The following is a 15,752-nucleotide window of genomic DNA, read 5'->3' on the forward strand; positions in this document are numbered from 1 at the left end:
GAAGGATTGTAGACTGTTAAGAACAGCCATTGAATCAGTACATATTATTACTTTATCAGGTCTAACTTCATAGACCCACTCAAGTGCCATTAAAATCGCTATCATCTCACCCGTATATATTGATGTACCATTTGTTATTCTTCCAGCCTTTTTCACCTCAAACTCTGTAACATAGAAGGCAGCCCCTGTCCTGCCATTATCTACATTCTTTGATCCGTCTGTGTATATTTGAAGAAATGAATAATGTGTGTTTTTGATATATTCACTTACATATGTAATTAAACTAACAGCTTCAACCCCTTATGAGGAAATTAAATCATAGGACCGTGACGTCGCCCGGTATGGCGCAGCTGGGGCCCCACCCTGGAGCCAGGCCCGGGGTTGGGGCTCGTATGTGAGCGCCTGGTGGCCGGGCCTCCCCCCACGGGGTCCGGCCGGGCTCAGCCCGAAGGAGCGATGTGGGGCCGCCTTCCCGTGGGCTCACCACCTACAGGAGGGACTGTAAGGGGCCGGTGCGTAGAGAATCGGGTGGCAGTCGAAGGCGGGGGCCTCGACTGCCTGATCCCTGGACACGGAAACTAGCTCTAGGGACGTGGAACGTCACCTCACTGGCGGGGAAGGGGCCCGAGATTGTGCGTGAGGTTGAGAGGTTCCGACTAGCGATAGTCGGGCTCACCTCTACGCACAGCTTGGGCTCTGGAACCACACTCCTCGAGAGAGGATGGACTCTTCACCACTCTGGAGTTGCCCATGGTGAGAGGCGGCGGGCGGGTGTGGGTTTGTTTATAGCCCCCCAGCTCAGCTGCCATGTGTTGGAGTTTACCCCGGTGAATGAGAGGGTCGCTTCCCTGCGCCTTCGGGTCGGGGATAGGTCTCTCACTGTCGTTTGTGCCTACGGGCCGAACGGCAGTGCAGAGTACCCGGCCTTCTTGGAGTCTCTGGGAAGGGTGCTGGAAAGTGCTCCGACTGGGGACTCCGTCGTTTTACTGGGGGACTTCAACGCCCACGTGGGCAATGACAGTGACACCTGGAGGGGCGTGATTGGGAGGAACGGCCCCCCTGATCTAAACCCGAGCGATGTTCAGTTATTGGACTTCTGTGCTAGTTACAGCTTGTCCATAACGAACACCATGTTCAAGCATAAGGGTGTCCATCAGTACACGTGGCACCAGGACACCCTAGGCCATAGGACGATGATCGACTTTGTGGTCGTTTCATCCGACCTCCGGCCGTATGTCTTGGACACTCGGGTGAATAGAGGGGCGGAGCTGTCAACTGATCACCACCTGGTGGTGAGTTGGATCCGATGGCGGGGGAGGAAGCTGGACAGACTCGGCAGACCCAAACGTACTGTGAGGGTCTGCTGGGAACGTTTGGCCGAGTCTCCTGTCAGAGAGATCTTCAACTCCCACCTCCGGCAGAGCTTCGACCGGATCCCGAGGGAGGCTGGAGATATTGAGTCCGAGTGGACCATGTTCTCCACCTCCATTGTCGAAGCGGCCGCTCGGAGCTGTGGCCGTAAGGTCTCCAGTGCCTGTCGAGGCGGCAATCCCCGAACCCGGTGGTGGACACCGGAAGTAAGGGATGCCGTCAAGCTGAAAAAGGAGTCCTATCGGGCCTGGTTGGCTTGTGGGACTCCTGAGGCAGCTGACAGGTATCGGCAGGCCAAGCGGACTGCAGCCCGGGTGGTTGGGGAGGCAAAAACTCGGGCCTGGGAGGAGTTCGGTGAGGCCATGGAGAAGGACTATCGGTCGGCCTCGAAGAGATTCTGGCAAACCGTCCGGCGCCTCAGGAGAGGGAAGCAGTGCCCTTCCAACGCTGTTTATAGTAGAGGTGGGGAGCTGTTGACCTCAACTGGGGATGTCGTTGGACGGTGGAAGGAATACTTCGAGGATCTCCTCAATCCCGCTGTCACGTCTCCCATTGAGGAAGCAGAGGCTGAGGGCTCAGATGTGGACTCGTTCATCACCCAAGCTGAAGTCACCGAGGTAGTCAAAAAACTCCTTGGTGGCAAGGCACCGGGGGTGGATGAGATCCGCCCTGAGTACCTCAAGTCTCTGGATGTTGTGGGGCTGTCTTGGCTGACATCATCGCGTGGCAGTCGGGGACGGTGCCTCTGGGATGGCAGACCGGGGTGGTGGTCCCTCTTTTTAAGAAGGGGGACCGGAGGGTGTGTTCCAACTACAGGGGGATCACACTTCTCAGCCTCCCTGGGAAAGTCTATGCCAGGGTACTGGAGAGGAGAATCCGGCCAATAGTAGAACCTCGGATTCAGGAGGAACAGTGTGGTTTTCGTCCAGGCCGTGGAACACTGGACCAGCTCTGTACCCTCTACAGGGTGCTGGAGGGTTCATGGGAGTTTGCCCAACCAGTCCACATGTGCTTTGTGGATTTGGAGAAGGCATTCGACTGTGTCCCTCGCGGCGGCCTGTGGAGGGTGCTCCGGGAGTATGGGGTACGGGGCCCTTTGCTAAGGGCTATCCGGTCCCTGTACGACCGGAGCAGGAGCTTGCCAGCAGTAAGTCAGACTTGTTCCCGGTGCGTGTTGGACTCCGGCAGGGCTGCCCTTTGTCGCCGGTTCTGTTCATGATTTTTATGGACAGAATTTCTAGGCGCAGCCAGGGGCCGGAGGGGGTCAGGTTTGGTGACAACACGATTTCGTCTCTGCTCTTTGCGGATGATGTTGTCGTGTTGGCCTCATCAAGCCAGGACCTTCAGCATGCACTGGGACGGTTTGCAGCCGAGTGTGAAGCGGCTGGGATGAGAAATAGCACCTCCAAATCCGAGGCCATGGTCCTCAGTCGGAAAAGGGTGGCTTGCCCACTTCAGGTTGGTGGAGAGTTCCTGCCTCAAGTGGAGGAGTTTAAGTATCTTGGGGTCTTGTTCACGAGTGAGGGAAGGATGGAACGGGAGATTGACAGATGGATCAGTGCAGCTTCTGCAGTAATGCGGTCGATGTACCGGTCTGTCGTGGTGAAGAAAGAGCTGAGCCGCAAGGCGAAGCTCTCGATTTACCGGTCAATCTACGTTCCTACTCTCACCTATGGTCATGAGCTTTGGGTCATGACCGAAAGGACAAGATCCCGGATACAGGCGGCCGAAATGAGCTTTCTCCGCAGGGTGGCTGGGCGATCCCTTAGAGATAGGGTGAGAAGCTCAGTCACCCGGGAGGAGCTCAGAGTAGAGCCGCTGCTCCTCCACATAGAGAGGGGTCAGTTGAGGTGGCTCGGGCATCTGTTCCGGATGCCTCCTGGACGCCTTCCCAGGAAGGTGTTCCGGGCGCGTCCCACTGGGAGGAGACCCCGGGGAAGACCTAGGACACGCTGGAGAGACTATGTCTCCCGGCTGGCCTGGGAACGCCTCGGTGTCCCCCCAGAAGAGCTGGAGGAAGTGTCTAGGGAGAGGGAAGTCTGGGGTTCTCTGCTTAGACTGCTGCCCCCACGACCCGGCCCCGGATAAGCGGAAGAAGATGGATGGATGGATGGATGGATGGCTTCACTCATTTCCCTTCTATTCTCGTGTAATTGTGTATCTATTTCAGGTTGTGCTTTTAACCAAGGTGGAATTGGGGACATTATCACTACTGGAGCAAATGATATCAATTCTAAACCACCTTCATTAACCCACCCCTTTATTTTCCAAGCAAATCCTTTACCGGGTTACATTTAAAATTTCCCAGCAGTCATTCAGGACTTCCCTTACAGGATGATTATCCCTTTGTCCCTGAAGATTTATCCAGTATGCCATAGCTAATTTCTGTCTTCTTATATATAATGGCATTTGTGATGTTTCTACTTGCAATACTGCAATTGGCGTGGTTTTAACTGCTCCTATAATAAGTCTTAATGCCTTAGCTTGCATGACATCTAGTTTCTTTAGCAACGTTGCTGATGCTGACTCATAAACAATGCATCCATAATCTAGTGTTGATCGCATAAGACCAACATAAATGCCCTGACGCTAGACTTAACACAGGGAGAACTATTTATACAGGACAGGTTGATGGGAAGACTAGACACACCTGGGATCAATGGAAACACATAGGAAACACCTGGGATTAAATCAATGACATGGGAGACAGAAACTGGGTCACAGAGCAAAACATACACAAAATATTGAACAGACAAGTAAAACCATTACAAATTTTCTAATGGTTTTTTTTTCAGTAGGGGTTTTATCATTTTATTATTTTTTTTATTTTTTATTTTTTCAAAATATTTCAAAAATATATCTTGAAATATGTGCAAGTAAATGCATTTTGCACCTTTATAGATTATGTTAGTTCTCTAGTAAAGTATCCTATAGTAATCTAGGAACTTTGCATAAAAATCTGTCTTTTTAATTACCAGATATGGGTGTCATACCTTAAAATGTTTTTAGTACGACTGACTGTGTATTTAATGTTAATTGAATAAAAACTTGAATTAAAAATTAAGTTACTAATTAGCCTATAAAACTTTCATTGTACAAAAAGAGAGCAAAGAACTTTTACGTTATCAAAGAACATTTTCACTTCAGTCCAGCGAGTTCAAGCACTCTCAAAAGCTCCCATAATAATATTTAAAGCTATTTACACTGTGATATTAATATCTTTCTTACATTCGTACATCTTCACTTTGTTGTTTCTAATGAGAGAATTAACCAGACAATTCAGTCAGCCAACACATGCTGTAATGAAACAGCTTGTTTCAGAGATGACTTATCTAAAGGCCTATGATTGGTACATGCATTCATAAGCTTAACATAATCGTATGGGATTATACTATGTGCAGTACTTTAAAAATGTGTGTGTCTCTGGCTGTGTGCCAGTCAGCAAATGCAGATTTGAATTAAAGCTGCAAGCAGCGATGAACAGGCCCTCGCACCCGGGCTCACCGCCAGTAAGTAGCTTTAGTAAAAAGGTGAACGGCATGAAATATGCATTTAAAGTCGTAAATATAAGTGGAATATGTCAAAGTCATTTATATGTGCCAATTTTCCTGTTGCCAGCAGGTGGCGCTATCATTATAATGGAATATTGTCCTTCAGATGTGTTCAGACAAGGACTCTTATAGAACATGTGAAGTTTGGGGAAGATCGAACATTTTATGCCTGAGTTACAACTATCATGACTCAGAGACAGGATGCACCCCCAGAACCACCCCTGGAACCATCTTGAGATAGTCATCACTGCGGAACACAAGATCAAGGGGGTGTGGCTGGATCCAGATCCAACTCCTCACACCTTACATACTGTACTGCTTGAAAGTCTGTGAACCCTTTAGAATTGTCACTCAAATGCAAGTCTTGAAAGTTTCATGCAAGTCTTGAAAGTTGACAAAGAGATAATTGATATAATGATGCGGCCCTAAAGGACTATTTTAATAGCGGGCTGGATGACCCAGTTCCTCAAAAGGAAATGGCTCAGTTAGACACATTTGGGTTCTAGGAATTCGTGTGCTACTTGCAGCATCGGCTTCCGAGGGATGCCCCAGCCACTCCTGTCTCTTCTGGTGGGATGGCCGCCAGCCCAGCGCCACTGCACCAGAAGTCTGCCAACCCAGCGTCACAGCACAAGGTGGTCGTCAGCCCAGCGCCACTCCCCAAGATGGCCGCCGTCCCATCGCCACTGCCCAAGATGGCCGCCGGTCCAGCTCCACTGCCCAAGATGGCCGCTGGTCCAGAGTCATGGCACAAGATGGCTGCTTGCCCAGCGCCTCTGCACAGAATGACAGCCACAGTTGACCCTCCAGAGTCGAGTCAGGTTCCCGTTGACCTTCCAGAGTCGAGTCAGGTTGTTGACCTTCCAGAGTCGAGTCAGGTTCCCGTTGACCCTTCAGAGTCGAGTCAGGTTCCCGTTGACCTTTCAGAGTCGAGTCAGGTTCCCGTTGACCCTCCAGAGTCGAGTCAGGTACCCGTTGACCCTCCAGAGTCGAGTCAGGTGCTCATGGACTCTCCAGAGTCAGGGCTAGTCACCATTGACCTTCCAGAGTCAGGGCTAGTCAACGTTGACCTTCCAGAGTCAGGGCTAGTCACCGTTGACCTTCCAGAGTCAGGGCTAGTCACCGTTGACCCTCCAGAGTCAGGGCTAGTCACCGTTGACCCTCCAGAGTCAGGGCTAGTCACCGTTGACCCTCCAGAGTCAGGGCTAGTCACCGTTGACCCTCCAGAGTCAGGGCTAGTCACCGTTGACCCTCCAGAGTCAGGGCTAGTCACCGTTGACACTACGGAGTCAAGCCAAGTCACCGGTGAAATTCATGGACAAAGGCAAGTCACCGTTGTTCTTCATGAACAAATGCAAGTCACCAATGATCTTCATGAACAAAGGCAAGTCACCAATGATCTTCATGAACAAATGCAATTCACCAATGATCTTAATGAGCAGAGTCAGGCCACCAATGATCTTCATGAGCAGAGTCAAGTCAGCATTGATCTTCTGGAATCCAGTCTAAACACCATGGGATTACCAGAGTCTCTCCACGTCTCTGTGGAACTACCAGAGCCTCCCCACGTCTCTGCTGAACTAACAGAGCCTCTCCACGTCTCTGCTGAACTACCAGAGCCTCTCCACGTCTCTGCTGAACTACTAGAGCCTCTCCTCATCTCGGCTGAACTTCTAGAGCCTCTCCTCGTCTCGGCTGAACTACCAGAGTCTCTACTCGCCTCTGCGGAACTTCCAGAGCCTCATCACGTCTCAGTCGAACTCTCTGAGCGCTCGACTGATTCTGTACTAAGACTGACGGAAAATAAAAAGTTGCGTTTTTTCTAGGCTAATATGGCTAGGAACTATACTCTAATTTCAGTGTAATAATCAAGGAACTTTGTTGCCGTACCATGGGTGCTTTGTTTGTTATAACAAGAGGATTTGTGAGCTTGCATAACTCAGCAATGAACAAAACTTTAGTATTTTGAGCAGTGAGTGGATTCTGATTAATATTGCATTCAAGGAATCAACATATGTCTGTGATACATTACTCAACGCTGAAAAAACATGTAAGTAGAAATCGTTGAAGCTCCCCTTAGCACAAACACAAATACACTGATCGGGTTAGTCATACAGCTGCTTCTGAATATTTTTTGATAGTCACACGCGGTACTTTTCTGAAGGAAAATGTCAGGACATCTGTTCGAGAACTTAATCTCAAGAGAAAGTGGGTCATGCAGCAAGACAACGACCCCAAGCACACAAGTCATTCTAACAAAGAATGGTTAAAGGAAAACAAAGTTAATGTTTTGGAATCAAATTACAAACCTTAATCCAATTGAAATTTTGTGGAAGGACCTGAAGCAAACCATTGGAGGAAACCCACCAATATCACAGGAATGGGAATTCCTACAAACCGTTGTGCAGGACTGATCAGCAGTTACAAGTATTGTTACTTGCAGTTATTGCTGCAAAACAGGGGTCACACCAGATACTGAAAGCAAAAAATACTATTGCCCCTCACAAATATTTAACAGCAGATCATTTTTTTCACTAAATAAATGACAACGTTTATATTTTTGCCTCCTTTGTTTGATTGGATTCTCTTTGTCTACTTTCAGGATTTGTGTGAAAATCTAATTATGTTTTGGGTCATATTTATGCAGAAATATAGAAAATTCTAAAGGGTTCACAAACTTTCAAGCATCCCTGTATACTAAACCCACCCGTCTCTCAGAGCTCCACCCCTAAACCTCCCAGTCTCCACCCCTTAGATGTGGATCCAACCATGCCCCTTGGATATCATGTGGTCTGCAGTGAGGGTACACTGCCCATCTTGCCACAACCAACCCCCCCCCCCCCACACCCTTCAAACAAATGTTTGTGAACAGCGTTCATAGCCTACTACTCCCAGTTCATTTCTTAGGGCATACTGGTCAGCAGTAACAATGTATTTGAACACTACAGGTAAAAGAAGTTAACACGCTGGTTCTCCTGAAAATGAAAATTCTGACATCAATTACTCACCCTCATGTCGTTCCAAACCTTCAAGTCTTTTGCTCATCTTCAGAACACAAATGAAGGTCTTTATAATGAAATCTCAGAGTTTTCTGACCCTCCATTGATAGTCCATGCAACTACTCCTTGCACAATAACATGCATTTCTGGAAAAAACAACAGGCATCACATTTAAATATTAATATTAAGATTATTAGAATCTCAAAATTAACAATCGAATGTCACTGAACGAATATTCAAATTTTCTGATCCAGCCCTAGAAATGATATATTTACACATTATATCAACCAAAAAAGTAAATCAGTATGTAACGACTAGGGGTGGAATGGTACACAGATGTCACATTTCCGTATGTATCTCGATTTGGGGGACACAGTTCTATACAATTCTGGTACAACAGACACAACTATGCTCGATTTCTTTTCATTTATTTTGAATAGACAGTTACAATTAAAAAAAATTCCAGCTTGATGTGAAAATACTAAATATTATTACATTGTTATATAAAAATCTGCAGCATATATACATATAGGGAATAAATTATTGACATATATTTGATTTAGTTTACACATAAACAAGGGAAAAACCATTGCGACAGGTAACGTAGACTATATTTGCGGAGTTTCAGTTAATTTTTGTGAATGGATTAAATTTGTTCACAGAATGGAAACTCAAATGGCAGAAAGCGACATTCTATTTGTTTTCTTTATTTTACAATAGCATAATGTTTTTTCTTTGTGAGTGTAGCCAAATGAAAGCAGAACTTTATACATTGATACATTATTAATAAGACAATACGTGTTTAAAGTTGATACGAATAATCTTTTTTCATAGAGGACAGAATAGTACCATAAAGGATCCTAAAAGTATCATGATCTGTATTCCTTCTGAAAGACTTCTGAAACTGTACAATAGCTTTGTGATGATAATTTTCATTTAGAACTATCTCTTGGAATGCATGTTGAGATTTTGAGTGTTGCGGTAAGTCCATATAATTGTTTTGTGACTTTTTTTTTTCAGTACCGTGTGTAAACCAAGCTTCCCCCGTACGGCAGACCCTCCTCCTGCTTTCTCCTCCACCTCAGTTCTGGGAGGAGGGCTGAGTGAACTTGATCACTTATTACAAGAGCTTAATGCCACACAGTTCAACATCACAGGTGAGTGCTGACTTCTTAGTAGCTTACAAAGTACTTTACTGTGTGAGTGCAAGGACAGAATATGACCCCGCAAACCCCTGGCAGTTATTGGCTCAGTCCATAATCTGTTCTTGTCTGTCAGAATGGAATACCTACTATTTACAACAACAACAACAATAACAAAAATGCATGCAGTATGTTTACAGTCAACAAATAATCTGGAAATTCCACATAACTGGTTTATATTTGCTGAAATGTGCTGTTTTCAACCAGAGCATAGTACAGTATATGGAACACTGTGTGCCATGCACCACTTGTACTTGACTGATTTTCCAGACTGCCAAAAGTAAATAACTTTTACTCAAAATTAGAATAAAATGAAAACTAATCAGTTAGAATATTAGGCAGTATTTGGTATATAGTCATCAGTATGCAGTAAGCAGTACCTAGAGTTTCATTTGAAAAAATAACTCCTTTGATGCATTATTTTTCCTTTGTCTTTATTAGATGAGATTTTGGCACAATTCCCCAGCACCAAAAAAGATCAATTTTCAAAGTCTGGTCCATCCTCTACTGGGTTAGTGCACTGATATATATTGCGATATTTATTCATCTGTATACAAATTTTTCTACATATGCTCATTCAACATGTCTTATAATAGATAAGAAATTACATACCAGTTACTAATTAAATAATAGTATCATTACTGACTGATAACATATCATATCCCTGCAGATCTTCATTTAAATAAATGGCTATATTTATAGTAATGACAACACATAATGGAGGAAAGTCAAACTCACAAATATCAAGTTAATATGGGTGTAGTTTATATAATTGTATTTATGATTGTCAGACAGTACTATATATATATATATATATATATATATATATATATTTATTTATTTTTTATTTTTTTTTCTGCTTCTAGCTCAGCGAAACCCTCAGCTACATCTGCTACTTTAGAGCTGGACAAACTAATGGCGTCTCTATCAGACTTCAGAGTCCAAAGCACAGTATGTTTGATGCATACTTTTATGCATTTACTGAAGTGTATATTGTTTACACTACTAGTGTCACCAGATTGAAATGCAAAATTAATAACTGTTTTTAAACTAGTTTTCCACCACTCACCTTGTTGGCCAATAAATCACCAACCAGATTTGGTGACAATGTTGGTAACAATGTTAAACTCAGAAGTTGGTTGGACCAAACAAACAGTGCATTGTTGTGCGTCAAATCAGACAAGTCCAAGCACTTTATACAATATAGTGCACCTCAGTCATAATAGTGGTACCAACTATTGGCTTACTGATAGTTGACTCTGCATATTGAACTGGGTTAGGAGAGAGTTTATTAACATTTCACTTAAAAAAAAAACAAAAAAAAAAACATATATATATATATATATATATATATATATATATATATATATATATATATTAGTATTTTTGTGTAGCTGTTGAGTTTTTCGTTTGTAACAGGGTCCTGTGGCATCTTCATCACAGCAAACAGCTTCTCCAACCTCTGCGTCCTCTGGAGGCTCATTGGACAGCATGTTGGGTCTTCTCCAATCAGATCTGAGCAGGCAGGGAGTGCCTACCTCCTCTAAGGGAAACTGTTCTGCCTGTCAGAAACCAGTTGTAGGACAGGTAAAATTCTTTAATAAATCCTGAAATTAATTTAATAAGTTAACTACCGGTAAATCACTACCACAACCAGGTTTCAAATACATTTGTTTTAAATCCTAGTTTGTAATGTTGTTTCATCTTTCAACTCTTTACTTATTAAAAAAGTGTGTGTGTGTGTGTGTGTGTGTGTATATATATATATATATATATATATATATATATATATATATATATATACATATAAAGGATTTTGGTTTCAAAAGTGATGATAACTTTTGAAATTTAGATCTTGTTTCCCTGTCTCTTAGGTTGTAACAGCTCTGGGACGGGTATGGCATCCAGAGCACTTTGTTTGCTCTGAGTGTGAGTGTGAGCTTGGCAATTGTAATTTCTTTGAGAAAGATGGTCGACCATACTGTGAGCCTGACTACTTCACCCTGTACTCACCTCACTGTGCACAATGCAACAAGCCCATACTCAATGTAGGTATATTGTACATTTATGTGTCCTATTCACAGCTGTACATTTATGTGTCAAATTCACAGCTGTACTGAAGCTGAATTAAGATGATAATCTATGACATGAATAAACAAAAGTTCTATAGGACCATGCTCATTTACTCTGACAACTCACAGTGTTAGGGTAGGCATCTATAAACCTCTGCTTTCCTCCTACATCCCATCTTTTCCTTAAATTTATTTATTATAACTTTTATTTAAAGTAACTTGAGGGTGGAAAAAATACTTCTAAAGCATTCATTAAACTTAATGTTTTAACATTTACTAATACATTATTTAAAATCAAATGTTGTAGCCTATCTGTTAACATTAGTTCATAGACAATTAACTAACACGAACATTAAAATTAAATTAAAATGTTATTTTATCAAACTTATATTACATTTATTAACTAACATTGTTTAATAAATGCTGCTAAAATATATTGCTTATTAGGAGTTCATGTTTATGCATTAATTAATGATAACAAACGAGAACTTATTGTAAAATGTTACCTTTTTCTTTGTTGATAATGTTCTGTTTCATGCTGCTGTTAACAAGTCCAACTGTATGGGAGCATGCACTGTACATACATCCCAGATGTGAAACCATTAAAACAAAGCTTCAAAATGATCAGCAGGAATCTAGACTTTGAACTTCAGCCAATCTAATCATATTTTCGCCAAATGAATAGAGCAGTGGTTTTAAAATCATAATTCTGGGGACCCACAGCACTGCAGATTGTCCATGTCTCACTTATTTAACACACTTGTGTCAAATCGTCAATCAGAGAATTCCATGAACTGAACTTTGTGTGCCAGATAAAAGACCTACAATATGAGCAGTGGCGTGGGATCCAATAAAAAGACACAAAAAGGATCAAAATGAATTTTAGTGTGTGATGAGCCCTTATATGACACAGAATGAGCACTGTGGGACCCCAGGTCCTTAATGCAGTGTTTCCCAACCTTGTTTCTGGAGGTACATAAACACCAGTCAAGTCAACTTTGTTTATACTGTATAAGACTATACAATACAGACTGTGTCAAAGCAGTTTCACCGAGAAAATCCAGGGCAAAAAGCAGGCACAATTATGGATACTCAACTATGGAGACAGTTCAGAATCTGCTATAAAGCAGCTCTAAAAGACAAAAGTGCCATAATTTAGCTTAGGTCAGAATTACAGTCTTGTTTCAGTTCAGAACAATAATACTGTGAAGTTAATACATTTGAAATAAGTTAAATTCAGCTACAAGCAGTTCTACATAAGGCATCAATTACATTATTTAGCTTGAGTCAGTTCAGTGTTGATGTTGCAAAATGCTGTTAAGATTTAAAGAAGGGGTCCATTCTTCGTATGTGGATTACCGATTTGACATGATCCAGGATTGTTAGGTTCTTCGAAGCTCATCCTGGAGTTGTTGTCATAGCAACAGGTCCCAACAGGATTAGATTGCATAATTTTAAGTGAAAGTGATACTGGAAGTGTGTCCCAGCCACTGCTATTTTCTTACAACCTTATTAAACTAAAAAATGTTTGGAAAAAATGGTTTTATTAATTGAGAGATTTATTTATGAAGGAATAATTATCTTTTTATTGGACACGCATTACATACTGTACAGTCTGACCCATGCATTAATTTAAACGGTGAGCTTTATGCTGGTGGCTTTAATGCATCGCAGGAGACGTGGAGTCACTTCTAAAATCTCGAAAAATGGCTTTTATGGTGCATAATTAATTTAAACACATTTAGTTATGTTTTAAGATCAGTCTCCCGCGATGCTCAGCTGTGGACGATTTCAAAATGTTTAATATACAGTACAGACCAAAAGTTTGGACACATCTTCTCATTCGAAGAGTTTTCTTTATTTTCATGACTATGAAAATTGTAGATTCACACTGAAGGCATCAAAACTATGAATTAACACATGTGGAATTATATATGGAATTATATACATAACAAAAAAGTGTGAAACAACTGAAAATATGTCATATTCTAGGTTCTTCAAAGTAGCCACCTTTTGCTTCGATTACTGCTTTGCACACTCTTGGCCTTCTCTTGATGAGCTTCAAGAGGTAGTCACCTGAAATGGTCTTCCAACAGTCTTGAAGGAGTTCCCCGAGAGATGCTTAGCACTTGTTGACCCTTTTGCCTTCTGTCTGCGGTCCAGCTCACCCCTAAACCATCTCGATTGGGTTCATGTCCGGTGACTGTGGAGGCCAGGTCATCTGGCGCAGCACCCCATCACTCTTCTTCTTGGTCAAATAGCCCTTGATGCCTTCAGTGTGACTCTACAATTTTCATAGTCATGAAAATAAAGAAAACTCTTTGAATGAGAATGTGTGTCCAAACTTTTGGTCTGTACTGTAAAGGTTGCTGTCCCATTTTATACAGGAATTGTTTCATTTAAGAAAATCAAATTATATTGTTAGTTCTAATTATATTGTTAACACAAGTTCATTTAGGCTATTTAACATGCACTGTGACATTTTTACCATTTTTTACTTATAAACTCCTTGAGAATTTAAAGTTAGTTTGATATTATTTAAATTCAAGTTTTAAAAAAAGGTTTAAATTGCTTAAATTATTGTTATTAATTAATAATATTTTATCATGTTTATTCTTGTAGAAAATACGTGTTTATTCTTTAAGAAAATAAGGGAATAAATAAGGGATGATCCGAATATTTTTTTTGCTTCACCTATTTATGTAGGCTACAATTATTCAAAAAAAAATAAAATAAATAATAATAAAATAATGTCATTAAAAAATACCATTGTGACTTTAAAGGTTAGTGATTTAGGAGGTGAAAATACTGTGAAATTACTAATGGCATGGATTTTAGAGCATATAACAACTGAAGGTTTATGAAACATTAGCCAATAAAGCATTTTTTTTATACAACGGAACTTAAAGTTGTGAACTAAAATATTATTTCGACCATACAGCATGTGAATAAATAAAATGCATACTTTTCATAACATTTCATTATTCATAAAATGCATAACGTTTCTGGTGTTTGGATTTGTACTTCAATATAATGATCTCCGAGTTTAAGAATAGCCCTAGACTAGTTTCTCTCTCTCTCTCTCTCTCTCTCACTCTTTCTCTATCTTTAACAACATTAGCTCAATGAAATACGTCTTCCTTCCATTAGAATGAATGTTTTCTTGCTTGCTAAATGTTGGTCTCATGATCAATAAGTTGTATTCGCCTCAATCTGATTCAGTAAAGTCAAACTGCAGACAGTGAAGCTGCATCACTGAGCGCGAGTCTCGCGTGCTGTGAGGTGGGAACAGAGGATTCCGCATGGTCTTAAAGCCTTCCGCAAACACCCACGACCACAAATTACAATGATTTTCGTAAAATAATGATTAATTATTAATTGATGATTTGTTATTATCATTATGGTCTTGTGAAAATAATAATATGGGCTGCGAGAAAATAATGAATACAAAGAGTAGTGCTGCTGAGTGCAGGCATGTTTCAGCCCAGTAACACACCGTTCTTCACAGCCAAAAAACAGACCGAATTCAGTTCAGCTGGAGGGGGTTGGGTTTTTGGGGGTAGTTATGTATGACATCGAGATAAAGGTGTGAATTGCTCTTTCATATGGACAGTGTCTTATGAGGCTTTCACTTGCTGTACTGGTTTATATAGGACTGTTGTTTTGGTTTTAGACTAAAAATTGGTCCACCCCCACGTAAGATTTTTCTAGTTCTAGTCGTTCGTTTGTTATATTCAACTAATCAGAAGTTTATATTAAATTTACATAATCAAATCTTAATATATTCCGCTCTCAAGCACATGCATTAAGTTTGCAACAAAGCACATGCAGAAGTAGCCTAATAATTGTGAAAAATGAGACATTTTAATTATTTATTAATAAACAAATGTTTTCTTGTCGGCTGCAAGATGAAATTCACAGTGCTGGCTCTCTCCGACAAGAGAAATGCAACATTCACAGATTACACAATTCTTTTTAGTTTAAAAAACATTTCAAGCTTTCTGTAGATATATTTTTAATGTATGTGAGACACCACGATATTATGTTAATTAAAAAATTATAAATTCATTACCAGGAAAAAATGTAAGTGATGAAAAGGTGCCTCCCTTTCATTAATGCACATTAATAATTTTTGCACAAACATTTGAGTATGAACGTCGTGGTTTTCACTCGCTCCAAGAGCGCTCCATTACAAATACAATTAATGCTAACAGCCCATAATATAACTGCATATTCAGCAATAATTCATGTTAAACATATTTAGCTATAGCTTGATCAGAAGGTTACAATAACTGCAAGAGTCGAGCGGGATGTTAACAGTTTGTCTGTTCCCTTTCAGTCGGTCACTCTCGACGCCACGTCGGTGACCGACAAATATGGGATATCGCTTCGATAGACCAATCTACTTCGAGTGTAAACTAAACGAGCCAATGCACATTGGCATGCAATTATTGCATCCAGCTGCCGCTGATCACTGCGTGAGTATAAGAGGGCAGCAGGTGCAATGCATACCAGCTTTTCGCTTCGGAGCCGAGCGTTAGTATCGCTCTGCTCAAC

At 41.7% G+C, this 15,752-nt stretch overlaps 1 protein-coding gene across 2 annotated transcripts in view; it reads left to right on the forward strand.

Moving 5' to 3' along the window:
• LOC132121358 (transforming growth factor beta-1-induced transcript 1 protein-like) overlaps window positions 1-15,752 on the forward strand; it is a 120,999-nt gene that overhangs the window by 39,346 nt on the left and 65,901 nt on the right. For both annotated transcript variants that reach the window (XM_059530673.1, XM_059530674.1), the window contains 5 exons: window positions 8,942-9,078; window positions 9,565-9,634; window positions 9,990-10,074; window positions 10,567-10,710; window positions 10,998-11,171. In XM_059530673.1, the coding sequence (XP_059386656.1) occupies window positions 8,942-9,078; window positions 9,565-9,634; window positions 9,990-10,074; window positions 10,567-10,710; window positions 10,998-11,171 (610 nt within the window). The remainder of the gene's footprint in view (window positions 1-8,941; window positions 9,079-9,564; window positions 9,635-9,989; window positions 10,075-10,566; window positions 10,711-10,997; window positions 11,172-15,752) is intronic.

The sequence above is a fragment of the Carassius carassius genome, chromosome 39 (genome assembly GCF_963082965.1).
Source record: "Carassius carassius chromosome 39, fCarCar2.1, whole genome shotgun sequence".
Lineage (NCBI taxonomy): Eukaryota > Metazoa > Chordata > Actinopteri > Cypriniformes > Cyprinidae > Carassius > Carassius carassius.